General features: G+C 31.5%; 1 protein-coding gene across 1 annotated transcript; it reads left to right on the forward strand.

Moving 5' to 3' along the window:
* Positions 1–17420: 17420 nt before the first annotated feature.
* Positions 17421–20318, forward strand: LOC137814261 (auxin-induced protein AUX28). Its single transcript, XM_068616887.2, has 5 exons — positions 17421–17886; positions 18910–19136; positions 19277–19412; positions 19780–19847; positions 20039–20318. Exons 1-5 carry the CDS (start codon positions 17615–17617, stop codon positions 20074–20076), a joined length of 741 nt encoding a protein of 246 aa, XP_068472988.1. The 5' UTR covers positions 17421–17614; the 3' UTR covers positions 20077–20318.
* The last annotated feature ends 5547 nt before the right edge of the window (positions 20319–25865 follow it).

Here is a 25865-nt window from a genome sequence, read left to right on the forward strand (position 1 = left end):
TCTATAGTAGCTTCACTAAGAAATTATGTAACTCTGATATTTTTTTATAGTTTCCAATGAAAACACTTGAATCTTTGAGAGGTCAATTGCAATGTCACTTTAAGATATCACATATCCTAAAAATTGAACTTGTTCTAACTATAACTCACACTTTGATCATTTCCTATACAATTATCTTTTTGTGAGAATTTGTAACACAATCCTCAAATGTATCTCATACTCCTCATTATTTTTTTGAATAAATTAAAATGTCAACAAAGAAAATTACCACAAATTTATCCAAAAATTCATGAAAAATACAGTTCATATAGTTTATGAAAATGGCAAGAGCATTAGTCACACCCAAAGGTATTACCAAGTATTTGTAATGATGACATCTTATCCTAAATGTTGTCTTTTAAATATTTTCTGGCTAGACTTGAATTTGATAAAAACCAAATTTTAAGTCAATTTTGGAGTATACACAACACCTCTCAGTTTACCCATCAAATCATCAATCAATATCCATGATATTTGTACTTAATGGTGATTTTGTTAAGCTGATGGTAATCCACACATAACCTCATAGTTTCATCCTTTTCTATTAACTAGCAACATTGGAGCTCCCCAATGAGAATCACTAGGTTTGATGAACTGTTTGTCCAATAGTTCCCCTATTTGTTTTTTCAACTTTGCTAATTCTAGAGGTGACATCGTATAGGGATTACACACATAAGTTCTAATCCTGGTACCAAATTTATCGTAAATTCTATCTCTCTTTCTGAAGGTAATCCAGGAACATCTTCAAGAAAAATGTCAATGTACTAAGAAACAACATGAAACTCACTAATGAATGAAATTTTCTTGACTTTTAAAGACATTAAGATCATGTATACTTGAGATTCTTTTTGGAACTTCATCTTGGTTGATAGTATAGTCTCTTTAATTCTTTTGAGTCATAAACTTCACCAATGTTTAATTTGAAACATTAAGATTTTATCATGACAATTTAGAAGAACATGATTGGAAGATAACAAACCCATTCCTAGAACACTATCCAAATGAGATAATGGTAGACATATAAGATTTATATAAAAATACCTATTGTCTATAGAAATACAAGAATTGCAAGCAAGTGAAGTGATGAGTGGGACATTGGTATGAGTATATACACTAAAATCACATGGTAATAAATAGGGAGATAATTTTAGATGTTTCACACAATTATGGAATATAAAAGAATGAGTAGCACTTTAATCACATAGTACATTGACGAGATGACCATTTATGATGCATTTACGTTGGATTAGGTCTTTAGATTGAATGAATAATACCATTCAAAGTGAACACTCTTTCAGCTATCTTAGTTCTTCCATCCTGATTTTTTCTTCCACCGTTACTTCCTCCATTTTTTTATTTTTTATTTATCAGCAAGAAACAACTAAATTAAATCAGCCCACTTAAGGGGTGGTTCAACCCTCATACAGAGTAAGAATGAACAAAAGGACCTTTCCACCTACACATTTAAATCATAAAGAATCTCCTACTGCCTTCCCCTACACTACCAGTCACAGAACGAAAAATTCACTGACGGTATCTTTGAAACATTCCACCTTAAGCTGTGCTAGGGAGAAAACTTTAGAATGATCAACCACACCACCTTTAAATAAGCAATTATTCTTGTGTCTCCAAATTTCACTAACCAATGTTATCCAAACATTACCCATAATAAGATTAACTGAAGTAGATGCATCTAAGATTTTGAAATGTTCAAAATGTGACCCAGGGATGTTATGATCAACCGAACTCAGTCCTAACCAATCATAACAAAGATTCCAAATTTGTCAAGCAACTCTACACCCAAAGAATAAATTATTTGTTGACTCCTCTAACTGCCTGCAAAAGCAACAAAGATTGCTCTCGATCCCTATCCCTCGTCTCTCTAGATTTACCTTGGATGCAACCTTGTTTTCAATCACCCTCCAAGTTGTAACATGAGCTGAAGGAAGCGCCTTAATCCTTCAGAAAAAATTGTACAGTCTCAAAACTTCCTCTCCTCCGTCTCTCCTTAAAGACCTATAAGCCGACTTGACTGAAAACGTTGTTGTCTCACTATCCTTCCAAACCCAGCTGTCCTCTGACTCCACCTCGAGCTTCTTGTTAGAAATTATCTCAAGGAGCTGACTTACTCGATCCTCCTCCCAAGCAAAAAAAAAACCCTTCTCCACTTTAAGTTCCACTTCTAGACCCCGTTAACCCAACTTCCAAAATCACGTAGATTTGTCTCCTTAAGAATAAACAAAGAATATAATCTCGAAAATTTGTTTTTCAAGACTCCATAGGCTACCCAATTGTCTGACCAAAATAGAATATCTCTCCCATTTCCAACCTCCCAATTAAAACGATCTTCAAACTTCCCTCCTCACTCCTCTGAATTCCATACCTTCATCAAATCTCTCCACCACAAAGAGGCCTTGCAATTATTAGAAAGTTTATCCTTCAGGCCTCTCCATCCACCATACTTGGAATCGATGACTTTCCTCCACTACCCCTCTTGTCCAAGTTACCTTGCTCCTTCTTTAACTCTCTGCATTCGTTCTGATAATGACCCAATTTGTCACAAAGTAAGTTACACTCTTATGGTGCAATTCCTTAATAGATAGAGTCTTTCAGTAAAAATATAAAATATTTAATAGGATTAGTTATGTCCAAAGTGTTCACAAGAAAGCAAATTCTAACATAAATTTAGAACTTTACTAATATCAGAGTCTCATAATTTTTTTTTTATTTCTTTTATACTACTATTATACTCTCATAAAGAAAAAGAAAATGTACTTTACATATATAGATTTTTTAAATAAATTTATCATCCGTTCATTCTATTTATTTATTTTGTTTAGATATATGTTACCCATTATTATTCGATATGATTATAAGCACGTGAAAGCAATCACAACTAAGTTACCATTAAGATTATACAACTTTCTTAATAGTTATATATTTAAAAGTTGAAAGTTCAGACAATTAGATAAATTTACTAGAACAATCTAATACTATTTAATTTGTACACACTGCATTCAATATTAAAATATTTTATTTTTAATAAGGGGATTAAAGATTGAGAATCTCAAAATTAATACACCAAATCTTAGTGCGTAACCACCAAGTTATTTTCTTTAACTTGTAACATGGGTTAACGTAATGTTCTTGGTGGATGTTGGCTTTGACCACCACCCCAACTTACATGGTTTTGTTGGGGTTGAAATCACATATTTTGTCAAACCGACAACCAAAATGTGGCAGTTTCTGATCCATGTAGAAGTAGGATATTGAAGTTGACGATACATTAATAAAGAAATAAAATCACTTTCAGAGACAGAGAAATTAAAAATGTTGGCACTCATTAGTTCATTTCCTTGACAGTTTCTGCACGAAAGAGGGTTAGGTTGGTCCCCCAGTTTCACAGCCATGGTCAAGGGCGGCCATGCCAGGGGTACGTCACTGCGTCTATCATTCACACCTATACTTCACCTGTCCTTCAAACTTTTACTTCTTTTACTGATGTACTGTCATCACCTTCATTCTATTTTTCTACTGTAAAAAATACTGTTCATCTTCAATACACTATATTTTAATTCTATATTAAAAAAAAGTTTGTTGAGAAATGAAACCAACTAAAATAAATTTTATGAGAATGATTATTTATAAGTGAAACTCCTAACTTGGTGATTTTTTTTTATCTTAACTGTTTTGGTTATTGAATTTTATAAAATTATACATATTATTGAATAAACATAAAAGATGAGTCTTACTAGTTTATAATTTGAGTGTGATTCTATTTTGGTTTGGAGTGCATTTTCTGCTACGATTAATGTTCCTTAGATGCTTTATAATAGGTGAAACACTTGTCCTAACTTTTTTTATCAGCAAGAAAAAATAAAATAAATATGAGTCACTTTAGGGGTGATCCAACTCTTATATAGAATTCAACACGCAAGACCCATTTATCCCCTTCCAATTATCTATACCATACACGACTTACATAAAATCAAACTACCCAACCAAAAGAGTTAATAAAACCCTTCTTACAAAAACAAACTACCGCAAAAATCAAAGTGACTTAATCAAATACATACATGCCAGAGGGTCGATGCACCACTCAGAGTAAGAAAAACAAGCAGGAGCAGATTTAGACGTTATCCAAGACCATACCTTTAGTTGAGCCAATGTGAATATTTCTGAATGATTTATCACTCCACCTTTGAAAATATGCTTATTCATGCGTTTCCAAATTTCACCAACAACTACAATCAATGCTTCCCCAAACCACGTTTACCTGATTAGGGACATTTATTAATTTGAAATGTGAGAAATGTGATACAGGATTTCGATGATCTATAGACGTTAACCCCAACCAAGCATAACACTTATTCCAAACCAGCCAAGTGACCCTACATTCGAAAAACAAATGTCTTGTTGACTCCACTTCCACCCTACAGAAACAACACAGGTTACTAACAATTGCAACCCCTTGTCTTTCCAAGTTGTCTTTAGAAGTAATCGAATTGAGCAACACTCTCCAAGTAGTGAACTGGGCTGAAGGCAGAGCAAAAGTCTTCCACAGAGAAACAAACAAACTATCTCCCTCATAAGTACCTCTTAAAATATGATAAGCAAATTTTACTGTGAACACACTATCCTTCCAATCAAACAGACCTCTCCTTCAGACGAGCTTCCACTCTCATCTACCATTAACCAACTCCCCCACAGGACTCTAACTTACCTTCTTTGTTACTACACTAGGAAAACAATCTTGGGAATCTACTCTTCAAGTCTTCAATACCCACCCAAACGCCTTTCCAAAAAAAGACTTCCTTCCCATTTCCCACTCCCAACTCGAAACAATCATCACATTTCCTACCTCAATCCTCCATCCTCCAAACTCCCTTCAGATCTCTCAACCAAATAGAATCCTTATTATTAATCTTCTGCTCTCTCAAACTCCTCCAACCTCCATACTTAGACTCGAGTATCTCCTTACACAACCCACTCTTTTCAGATCCCAAATACCAAATCCATTTCCTGAGCAAAGCCACGTTGAACAACCTTAAATTCAAAATACCAAGATCGCCCGCTTCTCGTGGCTCACAAGCCTTCTTCCAGGAAACCCACACGATCTTCCTCCCTTCCGCACCCCAGCCCCACATAAACCTTCTCTGAATTTTCTCAATCTCCTTCAACACTGAAGAGGGCAACTTATACAAAGAAATGTAAAACAACGGAATATAAGAGAGAACCGACTTAATCAGATAAACCCTCCCAGCCAGCGAAAGAAATCTACATTTCCACCTTCCCAATCTACTTTTGATTCTCTCTATCACACCATCCCAAAACGAAACTCTCTTGTGACACCCCCCCATCCCCCCCCCCCCCCCCCCCCCCCCACACACACACACACAAGCATCCCCAAATATTTAAAAGGAGCTTTCATCACTTCACAATTAAGAATAGCTGCAAACTGTTGTACTGTAATGTGATCAACCCCCACCCCACCAATTCTATTCTTTGAGAAGTTCACCTTATGGCGAGAGGCTAATTCAAAGTAGTGCAAGATGGCTTTCATATTAAACACGCTTCTTGTATTGGCTTTACAAAAAAACAAAGTATCATCCGCATATTGAAGCATATTTACCTTAACCTTCTTAGCCCCTATCTTCACACTCTCAATCTGGTTCTTCTCAACTTCTTCCCTAACAGCACCTGCCAAACCTTCCGCCACTATAAGAAATAGAAAAGGCGCTAAAGGATCGCCTTGGCACACACCCCTTTGATAAGTGTCTAATTTCAGTAATATTTCATATTAAAATATAGACACTTATGAGGATTTATTGCTAATTTACATATAAAATAATCCCTAATTTATGAATTTATACCTTTTTACATTTTTTATGATCTTTATTTGAATAAGAGTATTTTATTCCCAAATTTGGTGTTAATTGCAGATTTCTAAGGAAGATTGGAGATTTGGATTAAAGATGAATGATTTGAGCTTAAAAGATAAAGATAAGAAGGTCCCAGAATGGAAAAGATGCAAAGAAAGATTGGACCTTTTTTATGTTTTATCATTTAGCCCATTAGCGCGACACAATAAACAACCTAACCCTAGAAAACTAGGATAAATAGAGGGCTAGAGGCTCAACCTTAGGGTGCCAGATTGAGAGGAAAACATCATAGAGTGAATTGTAACCAATTGGGAGAATGGAAGGTGCTAGAAGTATGCGTGGCTAATTCTACCCTTTGGGATTGGGAGTAATCTACTCAAACTCTTATGTATTGAGGTGATATTTTATATATTAATATTCAGTTCTTGATTGATTATTGGTATTGTTGTTTTACTTTTAATTTTCCGTGACAAATTGAGAATCTTAAATCTGACCGGGAGGTATTTTTAGGGTTCGGACCTAAACAACAATACTTAACATATTTGAGTGCTAGGAATAGACTTGAAATGTTAATTGCTATTAAACGTCTGAGTTTCGTTCTAAGTTGTTCTTATAATTATGCGAGGGATCGATAGTTAGGGGACATTCTTAAGGATTTTATATGCGAGGAATCGATATAAATGATTTTTATACGGGCATCAATCTCAATTAAAGAACTTAATATTAACATGCTAATCAAAATACATGAGAGTGAGAGAGATGAAACTTAATCCCAATTTTTCCAATTGAAGCAACTAATTCTTTGTTTGTTTTCTTATTGATCAGTGCCAACATAATCACTTCAAACTCTTTTTTATTGTTCTGTTGTTATATTTAGCGAATATTGTACTCGATGATTCACTGTTCTTTGTGGGATCGATATCCGTCCTTAGGGACAATTATTACTTCTGACAAAAGCGGTGCACTTGCCAAACCTTCCGCCACTATAAGAAACAGAAAAGGCGCTAAAGGATCGCCTTGGCACACACCCCTTTTCGGGTGAAACTCCGTAGTTGAACTCCCATTCACTAGCACGGACACAAAAACCTAACCTTCCCAGCATGTAGTATAAGAACTCCCAATTAACATAATCGTATGCCTTCTCGTAATCAACTTTTAAAAACAATACAATTTTTCTTCTTCCTCTTCACGTCCTCTAAAACCTCATTGGCCACTAGGACGCTATCCAATAATCCCCTTCCTTCGAGCAAAGTTGATTGCCTATAATCAATTAACTTACTAATCACCTTTTTCAATCTCAGTGATAAGACCTTCGAGATTATTTTGTATAAGCAACCAACCAAAGATATAGGTCTGAAGTCATCCAGCTGCTGTGGATTATCAACCTTGGGAATCAAACAAATGAACGAAGCATTTGACCCCCTAGGTCTACTACCTCTAATCGTAAACTCGTTCACAACCTTCAAGATTAGGGTTTCTCTTATTTTTCGTGAAGGAAATGCATGTGCTAATAAACTTGCTAACTTAGGTTTTATTCATAAAGAATATTTTCATCGGTATAATAGATTTTCATTTAGTCTTTTCTTATAGTTCTTTATTAATATGTATAAATTACCTATATACCATTTTTGTTAATATATGAGTTTTGGTATAATCCATGTATTTTCTTATATTTCCTTTTTTTAATAATATTTTTTTCATATAGTGGTAGATAATTATTGTTATTTGAGATGTCAGTATAACTGAGATGTCAAATTTCATAATAATATTTAATGTAAGAGTTTTTATAAAAAAAATAATTGAAACTAATTGGTTCTCTTCATCAATATTATGGTGACTTGAAAAAAATTATATTTATGTAGTATTCGGTAGCATAGAAATAAGAAAGGCAAGTAGAAACAACCTTTGTTTATTTTTGGTTGAATGAAAATAAAGTAAAAACAAAAGGTGAGTACATCAACACTTTTTTGTACTTTATTGCACATCATTTATCATTCTCTTATTTTATTTTTTTTATTTTTTTGAATGAATTACTTTAGCTACCGATTCATAAACTTACACGCACTTTTTTCTTACAAAAATCTCTTATAATAAAATTGGTCTATTTTTTTAAAAAATAATTAAGAGAGGGCAGTGTAATTTTTTCAAACACTTCAGAAGTATTAACACAAGATAGAAAAAGATCAAACATTTTTATGTAATATATCAGGAAACTTGAGAACTATTTATGTAATTTAATTCCTTTTCTATTTTTCATTAAAAATTTAATTTTCACTTTATCTTTTATTTACTTCTATTAATTAACTTATTATTTTCACTTATTCCATAGTCATGTTTTCTAGCAGAACACCATTCATATTTTGGTTATCTTTGCCAATTCTAAAGTTTATATATATATATATATATATATATATATATATATATATATTCACAACATTATAGAAACATCAATATATGTATATGTGTAATTGAATGAATTTACTTGTATTAGACAGAGCGATCCACTATAACATTCTCTAATTACAAATATATTATTTAACATTTATTTATAATATTCACCATATTATATTTATTATTTTGAAAATTTCAAAATAAATTTTCTTTTTCGTAGGAAATCAAAATACATATATACATAAACATATTTTAAGAAAACAAAAAACATTCCCTTTCTCTTTTTGCATGTATGATTTCTTGGTCGGTCGCTTCCTTTCGCTTTCATGCGGAAGGCCCGTAGGGTGATATCCTTCCTTTGATGCTTGGCTCTGGACAGGGAAGAACCCGGATAAGACTTCAAAGTGAAAGGGCAGTAAGCGATACAAAACATAATAAAATTATTTTCAAAATTCTTGACTTATATTGTAACATATTTTCCTCTCATCCAACACACGATCATCTTGATAAACAAAATGCAAATAAGAAAACATCTTATATTTAAAAAAAAGCAATGTATGCATACCTAAATTCAATCATATACTCATATGTCATCCATATATTCTAATGGATAGAATTTCAATTCAAAATATTAACATTTATCAATTTATCAAAATCAAATGTCAAAATCTCAACCCAATTCACTATCTCTTAAGTCATAACTCAAAAACATTAAAATTCAAACAAAAAATTATTGATTTACCGACACAAAATTACTGATATAAATGCATTTTATCGACAGATTTAGGATCATTAGTAATTACGAAAACTATTTTTTTTAGTGCAAATCAATATTCGTCAGTAAACTTACCAACAAACACAAATTTATCGGTAATTGAACGCAAATCAAAATTCATTGATAATATTCGTCGATAAATGAATATTATGCGTCGATAAAATTCATCGTAATTTTCACAATATTAATATTTTTATAATAATAATATTAAATAAGATAATAATAACAATAATATTTATAATAATAAAAATAATATTATATTATTATATTATAAATAATAATGATATTAGTAATAATAAATAACATTAAAAATGTAAATACAAATTAATACTATTATTAATTACATATTTATGTGCATCGATAATTACCAAAAGATCTAAATCGTTGATAAATTTACACAGAAACATATTAGTGAGGTATTTTTGAATGTCGCTTTTGCGTCGATGATTTTCATTTATCGATTCATTTTGACCGTTTGTAAAATCATATTTTCATATAGTGATCATAAACACTTGAGTCTAATTCTGGAAGACTCTTACAATTAATTCGATTCAAAATAATTGCACATGTGATACTATGTTCACTAAGTTATCACTACAACAAATTTCTATAATAGAAAATAGTCTCATAAGACAAGGTAAATTTATTATGACCTACCATACAGTTTTTGCACATTGCAGACTAGGTCATAGGAACATCCTTCAACTCTCACCACTTAATATTTGTCTGAATGTGAGTCCAATATTAATAGATGTAGGAATATCTCTTTAAAATTTCCAAAATTAATACACAACCTAAACATTTCAACATAATATTTCATCCTTGAAAATAAGTATATTCACAATACATTGCATGTTATATCACAACCAAATCATCATAAATTTTGATTTACACAAACACATCCAACTCAATTCAAATGCTAATAAATTAAAAGTTCATCATCCATTATATTATAAAAATGTTCAAATACAATATATTGGTCAAATATAACAATATAATTAAAGATAAACATTTTAAATTTTATAAACATTTAAAAACATGTTTTTTCAAAGTTTAGGAAACCTCCTATCACTCAATCAACATTTGGCTCACCCAGTAAATTAAGCACGTGTTGCAATTTGCCAAGCCACCATTCTGCTCACCTACCAACCGACATCATAACGTCCAATAACCTTTAGCCGTCCAACAACTACACCATTGGAAATTTTTCATAAAAAACCTCTCGCCTACAAACCAAAGCTCTCAAGTTTTCAGTTAAATGAATTTTGTTCATCAAGAATTGGCTTACCTAACGACCAAATCATTAGGAGTTTTCATTTCAACTACTCTTCTAGCGAATTTGGCTTGCCTAGTGAATTTGGTTTTCCCAACGGTCAAAGCTCTCATGTTCTTAATTAAATGAATTTTATCTCGCCCAATGACCAATCCACTTGTAACTTGTATTATATAGCTCATCCAACGACCAAAGTTCTCGGGTTTTTGAGAAAACAAATTTCGTCGAGCGAGCACGTATCTTGTCGAACAAATTTGCATGAAAAATATGTTTTTTTAGAACCTAATAGGTTCATTATGATTGAAGCTAGTTTTTCAATTCCATTTCATCCTATCTTTGAATAAGTTGATTAAAAAATATCAACTTGAATCACTTGTCTATGTTCAATATTATAACATAAAATTGACAGATGCACACAATATTTCAAAAGCATTCAAAACAAAATAGGGTTTCATTTCAATCAAACTAATATCACAATTTCAAGTGAACTTATTCAAATCACAAATCAACCAATATATAATTCAAAATAAATCTGATTTAAATCACAAATAAACAAATACGCCAATTCATGCGAGAATTTTAAAATAATATGATCACACCACATTCACATCCAAATCATCTAACCTAAGGTAGTATTAAACATTAAACTAGTATCCCTTACATTTTTAACTTTCTCAACACAAAATCCATCACCAACTTCACAAAACTCACAGGAAGCCTAAACATGTACACAGAAAATCCTGATCAATAATTTGAACACACCCCTATGATCCTAACATGCAAAACTTCTCAAAATTAACTCAAATGAAAAAGGGACTAAGAATAATTTACTCTAAAGAAGATTCTAATCAATAATTTTCATCTAGAATTCCTATGGCAGGTCTTGATCTTCAAAAAGATGAACACGTTAGTCAAAATCTGAGAGAAAAGTCAGGAAAAAACAAAAAAGAGTTCGAAAGATGATTATTCATTTTAAAATAAAATTTAAATAACTAACTCTTACTATTTATAAATTTTACACTTTAATAATAAAATATTCATAATTAATCTGAGTTATATATTTTTATTTTTTTAAAAAGTTTTATGTTCTTACAATTTCTAATTCAAACTAAACATTATAATTTGAATATATATTGTCATTCTATAAAAAGATAATTGGAATTTATTGAACTTTTCAAGAAGCGTCAAACTTACAAGAAAGTCAATTCGGAAAAACAATTTATTTGAAATCGTTGTCTCTTACTTCTATCCTTCATCTTGTCTCACCATTTAAGACCTTGTAGTTAAAGCATAAGACGCACTTTTCTCCATCTTATTTCATTTGCAATGTTAAAGTAACATAAGTTTTCAAAAAATACTATAACAAATAATTGTTTATAATTTGCTTACTAAAAATGTAGAGTTAAGTGTAAATTAATGCAAGTGTTAGGATGTAAAGAATGATTTTTTTTAAAACAAACATATAAATAATGCATTTTTACTTTTTACGAGATGATAAATAATTTGAGACAGACTATAGTTAAATAATAATGTATTATTATGATCGAGATATAGACATATTTAGATAGTTTATACAAGTTCTTTTATCAAATTTTGTTATCTTACATGTATATGAAACAAGTGACAAAGTAATAAAAATCATGAAGTGTCTTTTTTCTTACATGTGTTTTTTGAAAAATGATTCAAGACCCCATCATAATGGTTGACAACACTTGGGGAGAGGAAGACAGAAAACATGGAAATTTGTATTATATGAGAAATAAAATTGATAAAAAGGATAAGTATTAGCAATTAGAGTGTTTGTAATATTGAGTTGTGTGTTAATATTCTTCTTTTTAGTTGAAGGATATAGGGAATGTGATTCAAATTAATGTGATTTATGTCTGTGAAATATTGGGTCTACCTAAGCTAGTGAACCATGAAACGCACATTAAACCTAAATTCACGCAACACGTTCAAGACGACCGTAGATAGCTAAGCCTACGCCATTGTCATGTGCAGAACTGACACAAACTGAATGTGAAACATTGACAAAACAAAAATCTCAGATTCTTAGTACCAAGGGGGTTCAGATGTTGAAAATGGCTAAGGTGGTGCCTACACTTTTTGTTAAAAGAGAAATCATGTTTTCACATAACTCATTTTTAAGAATAATATGATTATTAAAAAAAAGAATTTTTGTATTTGTAGAAGAAAAGAAAAAATAAAGGATTAAAGTAATAGAAGTGTAAAAATTTATTGGTATAAAAATATATAATAATGAGTTTTGGTAAACATAGAATCGAATTTGCACTTGGTCATGGAGCTCAAGAAAGCACAACATTGGATCTGAGATCACGCAAGATCCAAGAAAAAGGAACAACTTTTTACGCATTGAAAAGAAAGTTTAATTATATATCACCAAAATGATGATGGCTTAGGATCTCTCTGCACCACCAAATGCCAATAATTTTTAATGTAATGTCTTGATTGCAATCTCTTTTTGATTTTTTTTTTTCTGTTCCTGGATAGCCCTCGACCCCCTGAAACGAGACCCTATCTGGGTCTAATCTCTGTTTCTTTAAAAAAATATTTTTTAAAAATTAGGTATCATACATGTTATATAAATGTTAACCACCGCCCATTGTTATGCTTGCTTAAGCAGATTATGTTGTCATAGAATATTTTGACATAAGAATCATGATTTAATTTATAATTAAAGATTTTTATGCTAGCTTACACTTTTTAGATGATGTATACAAAAGAGGATCATACTTGTTATTAGGATTAAAGATTTTTATGTTAGCTTACACTTTTTAGAGGATGTATAAAGAGGAGGATCATACTTGCAACTGAATATTCTGTATAAAAATTAAAACATTTTTGTACGTATCCGTGTCTTAAGATCGGAATATTAAAGAATTTGCGACGATTATGTTTTTAACTGAATTTTTATTGTATCCTAAGTAAAATAGTTTAATAATGAGTCTTAAATAATGAAGGATTATTTATTGAATAATGAATAGTAGATATATGACTAATCTAAATGATTCATAAGGATCCATTCCAAAGATACTACCTGATCAATTTATAAATATCCATTTTTCAGGAAGTACAATTTATATTGTCACATACTCTTAGCTTAACTTTGATACTGTTAAAAAACTTATTATCTTTATACTTCTACTGACTTAATTATCGAAAAGTCTTTTTCAGGTGGATTTCTCCCATTTAGTGGAGACCAATTGAAAGTTCTTTCATCCTAATCGAAGTTCCTCCGAAATTATTTCGTCAAAACTGTTTCATTTATTATTTTTTACTAATAAAAAACACTAATAAATATATTAAACTAGCATATCTCTCATATATAATCATTACAAACTTATTTCAACAAAACAAAAAATAAAAAGGAAAATAAATTATTTCTCTATAATGACCACTTATGGTACGATGTAACTCTTACCCTCCAAATTAAATGCCATATCAAAATCATATGAATTTATTCAAACAGTTTAATACATTATTGATTCTCGAATATAAATGATAATACAAATATAGAAATATGAATTCTGTATATATGTAAACTATTGTTTATATACTAACTTCTTTCTCCGAGTAAGTTCGATTGTATACAATACATATGCGGTTATAAGAAAACGCGGTATGATTTCTTAAAGAATTTAATTTTTTTTTATTTCTGTAAGTATTTTAAATATTTTGGTGGGTTAATTTTTTGTGTCAATTTTTTTAGAAAATAATTCTAAATTAATATAAGGTATAGTTTTTGATACAGGTTGTGTGAGAATGTCCATAATATTAGATTCTGTTTTGGGAAGTTATATAAGAGAATTTTTTGTATAAAAGTTTAAGTAAATATCTTTATTTATTATTTTATTATTTGCTAATAAAAAAAATTCTCTTATTCGATAGTTTGGCAATGTGAAAAATTCCAATGGCTTGCAAGGGTGCAGGAACACGAATATGGAATTGTTGTCAGAATTAAATGGGTAAATTGATGGTAAAAGGTTGTGAGATATGAAAATTTAGTGTAAGGGATAATAGGGCTTTTGAGGGTACATAATTGGGATGGTGAAGGCCTATAATTTTGAGAATAAGAAGTTATAATGTAAGGGAAATGTTTGACAATAGTGCAACTCTTTTCCCCATTTACATGAAGCATTACTATTGTCCCTATATTGTTGTGTCTCTTACTTGTAAATGGTAAAATAAGAAAATGTAAGATAAGAATAAAAAGAAGAGTTAAAAGGTAAAGGAGAGGGAGAGAGAGAGAGAGAGAGAGTGAGTGGGGTGCCCTCCAGCGGCGCACATGGGATAGGGTTTGACACCTAGGACTACATAAGGCCAACAAACCCACATGGCCACTTCCGTGGGACCTAACAATTCTTTCCAATGAATCTTACCACATGACTCTGTGACATATATTGGTCCCACCCTTATGCCTATACCCAATTAGACCGAAGTGGGAAAAGGGCAAACTCAACTCAAATCACCTCCTACACCATTTTTGGTATTCATATTCTTCCATTTTCATCAAACTTCACATGTTTGACCATCACCTCCCATTTTCCTATATTCTAGACTCTACAATTCTGGATGTGCCGTTTTAAGGACTTGTCAATTAACTTCTTTTAGTATTCATTCTCACCTTTAAGATTTTTATTTATTATATATATCCTTCATATACCTATTTTTTTATGCCACTTTCTTGCACATCTTCAAATAATTAAAACAATTTTTTTATAACTTTGTAGTTTTAAATGCTATTTCTTTCTTTCTTTTAAATATCATCTCACGGAGTTTGATCTATGAAATGCAAATAAATATCTTTCGATAGTGAGTTTCTATACATATTAATATCTCATGCATGATTTTAAGCCTTCTAAAAAGGAATCGAGTTTCTTCTGCTCAACCCGAAACATGCATTTTGATGCTTTGAATTTTAAATTTGTTTCTCTATCATGATAAGATAAATTTCGGATTAAAACATTTTTAAGTTTGTAGAGATTCAATAATGATTACCAAACTATACAAACATTCGAACTCTTAAAAGCAATATACGAAATGCAACGGGAAAAAAGAGAGAAACCTAAAAACAGTTCAGACTTTTTGTTTTAATCAAATATTAAAGCTTACATGTTTAGTACAATAAGCCTATGTATAGGTGTGGTGCATAGAGGGATTTTTAAATAAAATATTATAAATTATAAATCATCTATATATATAATTGATTACCATTAATTTAAGAGTATACATACAGTAGCATGTTAGGTTGCACATAATAAAGAAAAGTTTGTGTAGAAAGATATAAGTTTTGAAATTATGATTATGAAGTTGATAAGCTGGAAGACTGTTGATAAGAAAATGGATTTTCTTTGAAATGATGTCTCTCAACTTGCGTGAATGAGGATCACAGTCATCCCACAAATTAAAAGCCATTGCGAAAACAAGATTTGGATGTCTGAAACTTAACCTGACTCGAATATCAACCACGATGAGAAGGTCTTAACATAATCTTGGACACAATCTTTTCAGTTTCTTTTCTCACTGTCTAGTTTGACAATCCCAGATGTTGAAGGGAGAGGACAATTGGGGCAACATGAACGTGGCCACCATGTGTGCGTGCAATTCTCAAGTAACGCCTCACGGATCATACCTCAAATCTTTATGTGTATGTACACAGTAACAACAAACAGTTAAGTGTTCCTGTCAAATAATTGCACACCTTCATTTATATATGCTTTTTTTCACCACAACTTCCACTGTCAACCTCCTTTAGCACATCATCCCAACAAAAATTTAGTCTGTCTATAAAGTGCGCTCAGTACTTTTATTTGTAATAATTATGTACAGTAAACAACGTATTAAGTGAGCATTACCTACTACAATTAAAAAGAAAACCACACTCATGTCTTTCATTTTTTTTATATGCTTTATTTTTGTTTCTGTGCCACTGAACAGTATGGTTATCTCATAGGCAACATGCCTGCCTCACAGAGAACCAAGGGGTTAAGTTTGACAATTACAGAGCTATAGATATTGATGGACAGAAATGAAAGGGTTTAGCTTATATAGTCATGTATACGCACACTGAGCAAAATGTTGGAAACAAAAAATCTTCTTGTCATCAGAGATCAAGTATCGTCACTTTCAGTAATGTATGTTGATTGAACACGTACGATATGTGTTAATTATATATGTATGGCTACTCTGATTGACAGCTCTAGCTAAATAGTGAATAACTTTCTATTACGGTGAAACATTTTTTGAAATTATTAATTACACTGTATGGATTAACTGTATAAAAACAATTGATGCAGAAACTAGGGAGTTAGTATATGTCTATTCCTGATTATTAATGGTAAAATATATTAGAAGACCTTTCTCTAACGCATGCATCCACGTAAGAGTCCACTTGGGAAACGAGTACTTCTTGAGTTTGGAATCTTTTTTATCGATCCTAGGTGGATTATCTATCTAAGACCAATAATAATGGTGGCTAAACCCAAAGATGAATAGTGGTGTTCACCTCTAACGATGATCTTTGTTTAAGAAAGGGCATCACAGTTCAATGAATGCAATTGAATTTGAATATATATCATTACATAAAAGTCGCAAAAGGTACACTTTTGAAAATTTTGCTTTGGACCATAACATGAACAGTTACTGGTGTATGGAATAATCGATCTTGCGTGTGCATGCAAAGAAGTGTATTATAAAAGTTATAGTTGTGAGATAATAGACATGAGTTGAGAAGGGAAACAGGAATAAAAGTAGAAGAATAATTTAGAATGAAAAAGGCATGAATGCAGTGAGTGAGTTACCCTTGTGTGTGAAATGACGAAACCCTAGGATGAATAAAGAAATGAAGTGGTGTAAGCAAGCAACATGGGGTGTCCACTTCCGCTTCTTCCACTCAACAATCATAGGAAGATAACATCACCTTGTCGTCACCAAGGCCAGCATGCACAGAAAAGTCCAGCTCACACATTCCTCCACGTGTCAGAAACCCATTCCCTCTAAAAAATTTCGATTAAAAAGACAGGACGCACCATGCGTCCTTGTATTAATGCCCACCACGCCCAAACGCTACCCTCCTTAAACGTCCCCTTGTCCTGCCCCTGCCCCTATACCATAGTACATTAGTACCCCCACCTCCTATCTTTCACTATTATTGCCACATACCAAACAAATAACTGAATGCTTAGAGAGAGAAAGAGTGATAAAGTGATAGAGCATATAAGAGACTGAAAACTCATGGAGGTTGGCCTGAAGAAGGAGAACATGGGGTTTGAAGAAACTGAGCTAAGGCTTGGACTGCCTGGAAACGCTGCCTCAGCCACTGAAGAAGTGCTAAGGAAGAGAGGATTCTCTGAGACTGAAACTCAGGATGACACTGCCACAGTGGATTTGATGCTTAATCTTTCATCCAAGGAACCAACCACTGGAGCAGATCCAACTCATAAGCACAACACCTTGCCTAAGGAGAAGACCCTTCTGCCTGCAGATCCTGCTAAGCCTCCAGCCAAGTAAGTTTTTCATTATCACAGCCAAACAGTTACAAATTTTCCATGCTTTTATTTTATATTTATATAACAGAGATTATTTAACTTCTTCTTTCTTTTCTAGCTAGTTGTACCTTTCATGATACAATATATATAAAAAGAGAGAGAGAGAGAGAGAGAGAGAGAGAGTGTTAATAAGCTTGTAAAGAAGGCTTATAGTATTTATATACTAATTCATGGTATGGTCTAGGGCTAATAAGCAAGTAATTTTTTATATATGACGCTTGGTGTGGAAAAGATAGAAACGGTGGGAAGAGATGAGATCGTGGTGGATGGAATAAAGAAATGAAAGAGACTGAAACATAAACTTGTGATAGAGAGAGGGGGTGAGAGTGATTAAAAAATATGCTTTTGTGAGTTTTGTCCAAAAGATATATTTTTATTTCCTGTATAAATAAATAAAATGCAATGAAAAATAAGACGTTCTCAACTCTCGTACAACATAAATATGGAATCACGTACGGGTTCATGCCAAAACCGTGTTCTACTTGTCTAGCCAGTTATGGAGAAAAGTGCAATAATTTACAATTATGTCTGAAAGTTTTGATGATATGTAGTACACCAGAAAAAAGTTACACCTTTCTTGTCCTGATCAGCCATAGCATAATTTCTTCTTCTGCCGATTCATTTACGCAGTGATGTAAAACACTGTATGGGTTATTAAAGGGTAAAACTACACCAGTAAATATAAAGGAAAAGGAGGGTTGGATTATAATATAATAAAACAGAAACATAAATTTTTACGTGCTTAATTAATCTATTTTTTATGCAAAGTTATATGGCTCCCAGCCTCTCAGTCACCACCAACTCTATTTTTCTAATTTGCTTATATACATTAATTAAATCTTCAAAGAAACCTGAAACGCTTCGCTGTAGAATTGACTTATTTAATAACTTGGTTATATAATTAACCTTATTATTATGTGTTGATGATGCGTTGTATTGTATTGATCGTAACAAAGTGATGGATTGAAATGAAATGCGTAGGGCACAGGTGGTGGGTTGGCCACCTGTGCGGTCCTTCCGGAAGAACATGTTAGCTGTACAGAAGAGTGTTGGAGAAGAGAGTGAAAAGAACAGCAGCCCTAATGCAAGCTTTGTGAAAGTTAGCATGGATGGAGCACCTTATCTGCGCAAAGTGGACTTGAAGATGTATCAGAGTTACCGCGAGCTCTCTGATTCTTTAGGCAAAATGTTCAGCTCCTTCACCATTGGTAAGTAAACACAATCTTTTTTTTATATTTCAAATGGAATGAAATCTTTGCATGCATGTAAATAGTTAGAAGCTTAATTTGGTTGATGATTAGGGTTGTAATGATTACCAATTAATGCTGCATGATGTGTGCAATGGCAGGCAATTGTGAATCCCAAGGAATGAAGGATTTCATGAATGAGAGCAAACTGATGGATCTTTTGAACAGCTCTGATTATGTCCCAACCTACGAGGACAAGGATGGTGACTGGATGCTTGTCGGTGATGTCCCATGGGAGTAAGTCTTTCACCTCTGCTCTATATCACCTCAAATCAATTCACCACCATAATTGAACTTTGTATTATAACTTCAAAGAAGACTCTATTTAGCAAACTAATTTACGTAGAAAATCATATCATTTGTAGGAATTAAAAAGATTTTTCCCATAATCTTTTAGCATTTCTCCTCGGCATCAGAAGAAATGCCTCCTTATATAACTGCCAATTTATATTATTTGTATATTATTAATTATATCATCATTACTATTATATCACCATTGATGCACCTATTGAATGTGACTTTTGGTGATAATGAAGTCATTTTGGTATAAAATCTTAGACAAAATAATAAATAGTATAACATGGATTTTGTTCATGTAAACCAGGATGTTTGTTGAATCATGCAAGCGTTTACGCATTATGAAAGGAAAGGAGGCTATTGGCCTTGGTCTTGGTAAGTGCCTGGTCTTTAAACTACTATCTTTTCAAGAGAGAGTTTCTGTAAATTACTAATTATTTTAGGTGTATCATTTATAAACCTTGTATTCACTCACGAAAGTGTTTAACTAATTTATGCATGCAAAGTCTAGAGATCTTATTTCGATACACATTATAAAAAAAGTTGTTTAAATTTTATTATTTCAGCACCAAGAGCCATGGCAAAAAGCAAGAACAGGAGCTAGAGTAGTGGCACATTGATGACCTGCTCCATCCTTTGTAATTGTGGTGCCCAAGTTGGGTTAGTAACTAAAGTAAGGATAAGCAGCAGCAGACAGGGATGGACATTGCAGGGTGTTGAATTATAGTTAATTTGTGTATGATTATGGTTTGTTATATGATATTTCAAACAAAACAATGAGATGCATGTCTAATTAAGTACTAATGATGAACAGAAACATAATGACTCTGAATTATGTTGTTGTTAGAGTTGGCTTTCTTATATATCTTTGGTTGTGTTGTGTGAGTGGTTGCTTAATAATAATTTTAAGATGTGTTTGTCTGTTGTAGTTGTAGCGACATATTATCATGCTTTACATTTAAAATTGTCTTGTAAAGTTTTCCCTTATCATTATGAGATTCCTTGCTATTAATCATATTTCATATAATAACAAAACTGTATTTATTGCATTTACGTTAGTTTTTGTTTTGATCATCAAGAGCCGAATAGATAGTACCGGAAATGTTCCCTGAACATAGTGGATGGGAAACAACAACATGTGCGTGTGCATGGAGCATTTATGCATGCCCATTTCAAATACCTTCTTTAATTTATTATTATATTCCTTCAAGATATTGCTGTCTAATTTTCCCTATAGAGAGAGAGAGTGTGTTAGTGTGTGTGTGAGTGAGTGTGGTTTCTTGGTCAAACTTAATTTTATAGATTGACGAGAGGGGGGAAACATCAATATGCGTAAATAATCCCTCGTTTAACTTTTCGTGGCATTTACAAATGAAATTTAATTTGGTCGTACTTTTTTTGTTGGATGATTTGGTGATGTTTTTTTTTTTTTTTTGTTTGGTTTAACTCGTGATATTGAATTTCAAATTTAATATTATTTTTGTATTTACAATACATTCATAAATCCTTTTATGTATATCCTTAATTGCCAAAATTTTACGGGAAATCCAATATGTCAAGCAAGAAAATTTAGATGAATATTTCTCACTAAAATTGATAGAAAATCGTAAAATTATTTATTACATGTCTTAATTATAAGATTAATTTCATTATTGAGTTAAGAAAAATATTCTTGAACGTGCATATTTTTTTGAGACATGACTCAATTTTAAAGTATTTTTTTTATCAACAATAGAAAATGAAATAAATAGAAGTACTAGGGGTACTCCAACCTATATACAAAAGACTTCTATCAAGGTATAGAAATAGATGTAACCCCAAAAAAATTATACAAGACATCAACCATGACAGGAAGAAGAACATCCTAGCCACAAAACACACTACATTCACCTATGAACACTAGTGTAGAAAAGTTCTTAGACAACAATTTTTAAACGTCTTAAACAGCGGTTTTGACACCGTAGTCTATCAACACGTAGTTTATACTTTCAACTTATAAATGACGGTTCACAACTATAGTCAATAAGGCCTTATAGACGACGGTTATTTTAACCAACCGACAACTATAGTTCACAACAAATAAGGTCAAAGTATACTAGAGAATGGTATAGACTGCGGTTGTTTTCAAAACCGTTATCTATACGACACTATAGAAGACAGTTGTAGACACAATCATTTAAGGTTTAAGGTATAGGGTATTTTATTTTTTTTTAGTTCAGATTGTTATATGTGTTTTCTCCTCTTATTAACGTATTCATTTGAAAATCCAAATACAGATTTAGACAGATACACATTTTTCAAATAATAAAATTATATATATTGATAAATTAATTACAACCACCAATATATATTTCTTTCTATCTAATTTTCTACACATTAGAATCATGATATATTACTCAAACCTATATACTCTTAATTAGCTATCCTAGAGTTATAGAAATTAATGAAGTATGTAGCTCAAGCATTTCTCACATAGTTCATTGCTTTGAATGTGATACTTGAACATCCGTAAAATACTACAATACAAAATAAGTTCAAATTACTGTTAAAGTATATATACTTTTATTATAAAGAATAATTTAAATATTGTCACATGTTTCCAATTTCTTTGAATTCCTATCCTTATGTAGTGGTAGTCATCCATTTCATAATATAGTAGTCATACTCATACCCTCATGGTTGTTTATTACACTACAATTCAATTAAAAATTAATATTGATATTTTGACAAGCAATAAAGAGAGGAAGACAAAAAATTACAAACTTTTAGGTTTAACCATGTCAGCTTTTGATAATTTGCATTGGGTTGACTTCTGAGTATGCTCTATCTACATCATGCCCTAATTAATAGAAAAAACTTTGATAGTAAACGTTTAAGTATTATACGTAGGTTTGATCGTGCGATGGTCGTACTTTATTAATACTAATTAAATACCCTCATATTAATTATTATATTTTATTAATATTAATTATATCATTAACTAAATATTAATTATAAATTCTAATTTTTTTATATAATCATATTACTTTATTTATAAACCCTAATACTAATTATAAAACTTTAATCATCGTAATTATATAACTAAAATAACATTAGCTAAAATAATTTTAATTATAAATCCTAAAATTACTTATTATTATTTTTTTACTCTAATAATTTATATATTAATGTACTCATAAAAAATAATAACCCCAAAAAAATAAAGAAAAATATTTAACAATAAATAAATAAAAACTTGACCAACCTGGTGGTGGTGGACAGCGATAGCTCGAAGGAGCAAGGTAGAAGAGACCAAAACGCAACTAAGAATATGTCCTGCATAGTGGAGAACCTAAAAAATCAATGATGAACACTGCAAGAATTGAGGAACAACATACAAGTAATATAATAAGAAATTACATAGAGAAAAGCAACATGCAAAGAAGCAAAGTGCAAAGAGAGCAAGGCTCTAGGGAGAGGAGAGCGCAAGAGAGTATGAAAACGAAAGTGATAAGAGCGTAAGTAAGGTGAGCTCTAGTTAGGGTAAAATAAAAAGCAAATAAACGACGGTTCTTACTAATAACCGTTGTTTATGCTGAAATTCAAAAAAAAAAATTACAGTTTTATGATAAATGTTATCTATGTGAGGCTCATAGACAATGGTTGTTGATAGGAGTCGTTGTCTATGTGTTGGGTCATAACTATAGACAGCAGTTTTATCATGAATCGGTGTTTATAAGTTCTTTTTAATTTTAAAAATGTCACTGCGTTTTAATGCAAGACTTTTGATTTTGAACCGATGTTGTAAGGCTGTCATTAAATAGCTTTTATGCATTAGTGAAAACTCATGACATAAAGAAAGATAGTCACAAATCCATAGATTACAAAATTGCACTTCCAAATCTCCTGCAAACCCAAAAAACGAATCCCAACCAACAAAGATGATCAGTTGGCTTTACAAATCACCTTTGCATCTGATATCCGAGGAATACTAATTGGAATGCACCACCCCTGATATATATTCCAACACTACAGGGTGTTCCAACTAATTCTTCAACTTGTGAGCCATATCCATCTTCTTCTAACATCTTCACTTCCCCTGTTGAGCTTACATTACTGCTACATTGACAACTTGTCCGCACCTGCAACCAAAAACCTTCCTCACCCCTAAGCCAGGATAAGAGATACATATCATGAAAACATGTCAACAATTAAAGCATACACATCATCTAGTATACTAATGTACACTTTTTACCCCTTATAGACTACCAACATTGATGTTGAGAACAGAGGAGGAACTGCATATCGTGATATAAAGTTGCAAAAAACTTAATAGTAAAAGTGTGCATGACCAAACCATTAGGGTCACATGTGACACTACTACAAGAAAATCATTAAATAACCACTAAATTAGAGATAAAAAATAATTAGTCACTATATTGACTAAATTATATACTATTTTAGAGACTAAAAAATTATTGATATCTAAAGTGGTTTCTATTATTAATAAAAAATTATAAAATGGTTTCAAAATTGATTCTAAATTAGCTACCAAGATTTTAACAACTAATGTTTTATATTCTAAATTAGTCTTTAAAAGACTAATAGAGACTAATTTAGAATATAAAGTAGTAAGTAACTAAAATCTTGGTAATTAATGATTAGATACTAATTTATAAACTATTTTATAAAAAAAAATAATAAAAACTATTTTAGATGCCAATAAACATTTTTAGTTTATAAAATAGTCTTTAATTTAGTCAAATAATAATTAATTATTTTGATCTCTAAATATAATTTCTATTTGATGATTTTTTTTTTTATAGTGTGAAAAGCAATAGACCAATGGCAGTGGCAAAAAAACACAGTTGGAAACTTCAAACAGGAGACATGATCTCACATATCTTCGGATAAGAAGAATCATGATAGTCTCCTCATACATTTCATATATGTGAGATACATTACATAACCCATCTAAACCCAAAATACAAACCTCATAAAACCCAAAAGCAGTCCTCTAACACTACTCTTATGTTTTACTTAAACATTTTTAAACCGTAATTATGAGATTAAGGCACTATTCAGAATAGGAAAAGGATAATATGGAATATTTATGATCAATCCAGGTCAAGACTTTAATTTGTGCATAACGAATATTTCATCCACCACAGTTCCTTTATGTCCTGTTTGCTTCTGCGAATGAGGTTGGAGCGAGGATTGACGAACGAGTGACTACCTTGTTTGTTTCCACTGTTTTGGAGGTGCATGTGCGGATGGAGGAGCGAGTAGGTAGCAAATTGTCATCTTCACACAAATGTGCGGATTTGAGAGGATTACACGTAGGAGCATACGTTTTTACGTTGATACCATTGCCCTATCTTGTGCATGAATCACAATTTTCTCAGATTGGGCACTGTTCAAGGAAACAAAGCATTCTGGAAAAGGTAAAATCAATTTTGCATGCAATATGTAGAGAACGAAAATCGATTTTGTCATACAGGAAAGTTGATTTTGGAGATTTTGTATGGAAAGAAGAATCTATTATTGTTTAGCTTTTAGTCATGAAAATCGATTTTGGAAACTTTGTACTCATGAGAGAATCGATTTTCATATCTTTGTAAAACACTCACAATTGATTTTGCTCTCTTTGGTGTCATTGAGAATCGATTCTCCTTACATTTGAACTGCATAGAGAATCGATTCTCTTACTGTGTTTCTTTTTTTTCGTTTTTTTAATTTTTAAAAATTTATATTTATATTTTCTCTTTCTTTTCAGGTTAGATCTTGAGTGCTTGGAGTTGTGTAGTTGAAACCTAAAAAAAAATTGATAGTACTTCAAACCTAAAAAAAAAAATATCATAACTCATTATTTAAATATTTTTAATAATAGAGTTAAATTTGAAACTTACATTCTACACCTTTAAAAAAAATTATAAATTCTATTTCAACTATCACATCACTCACAAATTTCAAATAAATCATCATCACAAATCTACTGTATTATCCTCAATCCAAACAACCTCACACATTCTCACACATCCTCTTTAATCTTCACAAATTAACTCTCTCTTATCCTCACAAATCTTTTCTCCAATCTAAACATACACAAAAATTACATTATTTCTCTGATTTCATATTCTCAGTTCTAAAGTGTGATCTTACTTTATAGGTTGTATATTCAGTCAATGTGACCAAATAAGTAGGTGTCTCTTTAATATGTCAAATTATTGCTTTCATTTTCTGTGAAATTATCATAAGCATAAATATTTGGAATTTGTTTTGAAAATATTATATGTATGCATGTGGTTGGATCGGAATTGGGAAGTAGATTGGAGCTACCTCATCCATGGGATCTTAACTAATTGCCAAATGATAATCTAGTTGGTGGTTTAGCTATTTTCATTTATTTGGTGT

Source organism: Phaseolus vulgaris, chromosome 1 (assembly GCF_051622355.1).
Source record: "Phaseolus vulgaris cultivar YP4 chromosome 1, ASM5162235v1, whole genome shotgun sequence".
Lineage (NCBI taxonomy): Eukaryota > Viridiplantae > Streptophyta > Magnoliopsida > Fabales > Fabaceae > Phaseolus > Phaseolus vulgaris.

Excerpts from the sequence above, each read along its gene's own strand:
- LOC137814261 (XM_068616887.2), top strand. The coding sequence starts at position 17,615 with ATGGAGGTTGGCCTGAAGAAGGAGAACATGGGGTTTGAAGAAACTGAG. Across the intron at positions 17,887-18,909 it reads CCTGCTAAGCCTCCAGCCAA|GGCACAGGTGGTGGGTTGGC; the intron begins GTAAGTTTTTCA and ends TGAAATGCGTAG. Across the intron at positions 19,413-19,779 it reads GTCGGTGATGTCCCATGGGA|GATGTTTGTTGAATCATGCA; the intron begins GTAAGTCTTTCA and ends CATGTAAACCAG.